The 5,000-nt window shown below is 45.1% G+C and overlaps 1 protein-coding gene across 1 annotated transcript in view; it reads right to left on the bottom strand.

Moving 5' to 3' along the window:
- dock10 (dedicator of cytokinesis 10) overlaps window positions 1–5,000 on the bottom strand; it is a gene marked incomplete at its 5' end in the record, with an annotated part of 60,643 nt that overhangs the window by 1,731 nt on the left and 53,912 nt on the right. The window contains 3 exon segments of the mRNA XM_084455639.1: window positions 1–95; window positions 1,175–1,385; window positions 2,309–2,455. The exon segment at window positions 1–95 is cut by the window's left edge and continues 96 nt beyond it. Of these exon segments, the coding sequence (XP_084311765.1) occupies window positions 1–95; window positions 1,175–1,385; window positions 2,309–2,455 (453 nt within the window).

Genomic DNA, 5,000 nt, shown 5'->3' with positions numbered 1-5,000 from the left:
CATCTCGTCCACGGCCACCTCCAGTGGGTTCATCTCCGAGCTCTGCTGCTCCACCACCTGGACACGCTTCTTCAGGTAGGGGAAGCTGGAGCTCGCTGGGGGGCGCGGGGGTGGAGGATGAGGACATTAGTACCCCCACTGGCCCTGAAGGAAGACTTTTCTAGGAACAGAATATGCCTGGTCCTAGCTGAAGGGAGGAGTCTCAACGAGAGCAGGAGTTTAGGTGGAGGAGTTTAGGTCTAGTTTTGAATTTGACACACAATTATTATTTTCTGCTTTCGGCCGTGTGTTTAAACTGGTAACTGCAGACAGATACTTAATGGTCAGGATGGTGCATCTCTCTGCTCTGCTCTCTGGTTAGTGTACTGGTTCAACTGGTTAGACTGGTTAAACTGGTTAGACTGGTTGTTGGAGCCATATGTAGAATATATTATTGTCAAATGTTTTTTGTTTGGACAATCATGGTTCATATGTTTTGGTTTGATTTATATTCTCATTAATTGGTAATTCTTAGTTTAGGTTGTTTAGAATGATTACTCCCCCCTAGCCTATATTATGGTAACGGTACTGCACCCAGGATGGTTCACTAATTGATACCAATTATCTATGTTTAAATGGGTGTCTACCAGGAAGGCAGGAAGTGTTGGACAATAGACGGGGTGATCATACATTTTTCAACCACCACACCACCACACCACCACCACACACTCGTATGGACTAAGTTAATCCAGTTTTCGTGTCGAATTTGGAATTGTGAAACCTACCTGTTTGGAACTCGATGTTGGGATTACAATAAACAACCTTGGATTTTATATACGGACTCGATTAGATTATTGCTTGGAAGGTGCGTCTGGAATGTTTGCTACCCCGACTGGTCACGGCTAATGAACGTTTGGGACCTCGAAAGCCGATACACTGGTTAAACTGGTTAACTGGTTAAACTGGTCCTTACTGGTCAGGATGGTGCGTCTCTCTGGTTAGTATACTGGTTAAACTGGTTAAACTGGTCATGTTAACTGGTTGAACTGGTCCTTACTGGTCAGGATGGTGTGTCTCTCTGGTTAAACTGGTCATGTTAACTGGTTGAACTGGTCCTTACTGGTCAGGATGGTGCATCTCTCTGGTTAGTATACTGGTTAAACTGGTCATGTTAACTGGTTAAACTGGTCCTTACTGGTCAGGATGGTGCGTCTCTTGCACTGCTCCTCCACATCCCCATGCTTCTTCCCTGAGAGGGTGAACGGCGTCTCGAACACGAAGCGGTTGATGTTGTGATGGCGCTCGAAGTCGGTCCTCTTGTCCTGCTGCTCCTTGTCGTCGAAGTAGGGCACCACGTAGGTCACCTGGATGTAGGCGAACCGGGGGTCTAGGTCCTTGGGGTTCACCTGGGACAGGAACAGGAAGTGACACGGTCAAAGGAATGGGATATGACAAAGCCAGGCAAGCCAAGGCTAGTTTATTTGTAGTACATTTCAGCAACAAGCCAATTCAAAGTGCTTTACATGAGACATTAAAAGCATCAAGACAAAGTGCAAGAAACACATAAAAGATCATATAAAACGAAATGCAAGCTTCATCTCTGAAATACTATTTGAATGTATTTCTTTAGCAGGGAAGAAAGAAGAGCAACGTGAGAGAGGTCTGGGATGGTATGACGTCATCACTGGCTACAAACAAACCAGCCAGTCGCCAGGAAGTGAGCTCACAACACCAAAGTTGACCAATTTGATGGAAATTTGTCAAAATGTGAGAGGATATATTGGGGGAAAATGCACCTTCAGTATACACCTTTTTATATGATGCACCTTTATTTCAGAATGCATCTTTTTAAATGAGGTTCAGTATATATCTCATTTCAAACGAGATTCCATTAGTCAATCTCAGCCATAATGGGGACTGTTACTGTTAGCCTATCAGAAGGCAGTATTAGAGCACTGACCTTACTGTTAGCCTATCAGAAGGCAGTATTAGAGCACTGACCTTACTGTTAGCCTATCAGAAGGCAGTATTAGAGCACTGACCTATCTGTTAGCCTATCAGAAGGCAGTATTAGAGCACTAACCTTACTGTTAGCCTATCAGAAGGCAGCATTAGAGCACTGATCTTACTGTTAGCCTATCAGAAGGCAGCATTAGAGCTCTGATCTTACTGTTAGCCTATCAGAAGGCAGCATTCAAGCACTGACCTTACTGTTAGCCTATCAGAAGGCAGTATTAGAGCACTGACCTTACTGTTAGCCTATCAGAAGGCAGCATTAGAGCACTGACCTTACTGTTAGCCTATCAGAAGGCAGTATTAGAGCACTGACCTTGTTGGAGTCCTGTATCATCTTGACGTTGTCGGCTCCAAACTTGTCAGAGTAGAGCTTGAGGAGTCTTTGAGAGATCTCTGACAGACCTGTCAGCTTGGGCTCCTTATAGATGAACTCCTTACTCTCCTCCTCCTCGAAGAACCCCTAGGACACACCAAGGGTCAGCAAAGGTGCGTGTGTGTGTGTGTGTGTGTGTGTGTGTGTGTGCGTGTGTGTGTGTGCGTCTCTGAAAAGTGCATCACAATATTTGAACTGCATGTGTTTTTCGTGTTTCCATTCCTCTGAGTGAATCCTGTGGAATATCTAGACTCACATCGCCCCCTGGTGGTGTATGAGTGTCACTACAGACATAAACCATCAGCTGGTTAGAGTACAACAGGCGCTGGCAGTGACACAAGGTCAACGTTATGCTGCAGTTGAGAGACAGAGATCATTCTCTAAACATCATGGGGTCAAAGTTCAAGGGTCAATGAGGGTTAATATTGGATGTAACCTTCCTTGTCAGCCTTCTTTCCTGTCTGTCTGCTAAGGGTCATCTCACCTTAACTCTGTACCAAGAGAGGTCAAACCCGCCCATATAGAGGTCTGATAGGGAAAAGGAGTACCCAACCTCAAGCATTTATCTTTCCATTTCCCCTTTTCCATATAGAGCTCTACCTGCTCTGTCTCCATATGACTGATGAGTCTCTCCATGAGACCAGCGCGTATATAAATATAAAAGTTCAATAAAACCCAGAGATGGTAAAACACATTAGTGTCTTCATGGGAAGAAGATTATAGGTGGTATACATACAATACACACACACACACACACAGCATGTGTGCACATTAATATGTAGGTAGGACAGCATGTGTGTATATTAATACTTATTTAGGACAGCATGTGTGTATATTAATACTTATGTAAAAGGTATGTAGGAAAGCATGTGTGTATATTAATATGTATGTAGGACAGGATGTGTGTATATTAATATGTTTGTAGAACAGCATGTGTGTATATTAATACTTATGTAGGACAGCATGTGTGTATATTAATATGTATGTAGGACAGCATGTGTGTATATTAATACTTATGTAGGACAGCATGTGTGTATATTAATATGTATGTAGGACAGCATGTGTGTATATTAATATGTATGTAGGAAAGCATGTGTTTATATTAATATGTATGTAGGACAGCATGTGTGTATATTAATACTTATGTAGGACAGCATGTGTGTATATTAATATGTATGTAGGAAAGCATGTGTGTATATTAATATGTATGTAGGACAGCATGTGTGTATATTAATACTTATGTAGGACAGCATGTGTGTATATTAATATGTATGTAGGAAAGCATGTGTGTATATTAATATGTATGTAGGAAAGCATGTGTGTATATTAATATGTATGTAGGAAAGCATGTGTGTATATTAATATGTATGTAGGACAGCATGTGTGTATATTAATATGTATGTAGGACAGCAAGCTGGACAGGAGGCCTGGAGTCACAGGTTAGTCGGAGAGGAAGTTAAGAGGAGAGGAGAGAGGGGTTAGAGAGAGAGAGGAAGAGGGGTTAGAGAGAGAGAGGAAGAGGAGAGGAGAGAGGGGTTAGAGAGAGAGAGGAAGAGGGGTTAGAGAGAGAGAGGAAGAGGAGAGGGGTTAGAGAGAGAGGAAGAGGAGAGGAGAGAGGGGTTAGAAAGAGAGAGGAAGAGGAGAGGAGAGAGGGGTGAGAGAGGAAGAGGAGAGGAAAGAAGGGTTAGAGAGAGAGAGGAAGAGGAGAGAGGGGTTAGAGAGAGAGAGGAAGAGGAGAGGAGAGAGGGGTTAGAGAGAGAGAGGAAGAGGGGTTAGAGAGAGAGAGGAAGAGGAGAGGGGTTAGAGAGAGAGGAAGAGGAGAGGAGAGAGGGGTTAGAAAGAGAGAGGAAGAGGAGAGGAGAGAGGGGTGAGAGAGGAAGAGGAGAGGAAAGAAGGGTTAGAGAGAGAGAGGAAGAGGAGAGAGGGGTTAGAGAGAGAGTGGGAGAGGAGAGGAGAGAGGGGTTAGAGAGAGAGAGGAAGAAGAGAGGAGAGAGGGGTTAGAGAGAGAGAGGAAGAGGAGAGGAGAGAGGGGTTAGAGAGAGAGAGGGAGAGGAGAGGTGAGAGGGGTTAGAGAGAGAGGGATGAGAAACAAAAAGAAAGAGAGAAAAAACTTACCGCCACCTGGATAGAGAGAACCGAAAGAGAGAGAGAGAGAAAGAGAGAAAGAGCAGACGGAGGAATTAAAGAGACCGACTAGAGAGATGCTCCTCCTCTCTCCCTCCTCCCCTCTTCACTAGCTATGATCCTCCCTCACTCTCTCTCCCTCCCTCCCTCCCTCCCTCCCTCCCTCCCTCTCTCTCCCCCCTCTCTCTCTCTCCCTCTCTCTCCCTCCCTCCCTCCCTCTCTCTCTCTCTCTCTCTCTCCCTCCCTCCCTCCCTCCCTCCCTCCCTCCCTCTCTCTCCCCCCCTCTCTCTCTCTCCCTCTCTCTCCCTCCCTCCCTCTCTCCCTCTCTCTCCCTCTCCCTCCCTCCCTCCCTCCCTCCCTCTCTCTCTCTCCCCCCTCTCTCTCTCTCCCTCTCTCTCTCTCAATTCTGATCCTCTTCACTTCTCTTCAAAGTTCTCCTTCAGTCAAACCATTAAATCTATACTTTGTTTTCACATGTATCTGTCTCTGTCCATGACTACATTGCAGC

This window comes from Borostomias antarcticus, assembly GCF_949987555.1.
Source record: "Borostomias antarcticus genome assembly, chromosome: 1".
NCBI classification, from domain to species: domain Eukaryota; kingdom Metazoa; phylum Chordata; class Actinopteri; order Stomiiformes; family Stomiidae; genus Borostomias; species Borostomias antarcticus.
Note: the sequence above shows the minus strand (reverse complement) of the source record. Positions and strands in the feature narration are given on the sequence as shown.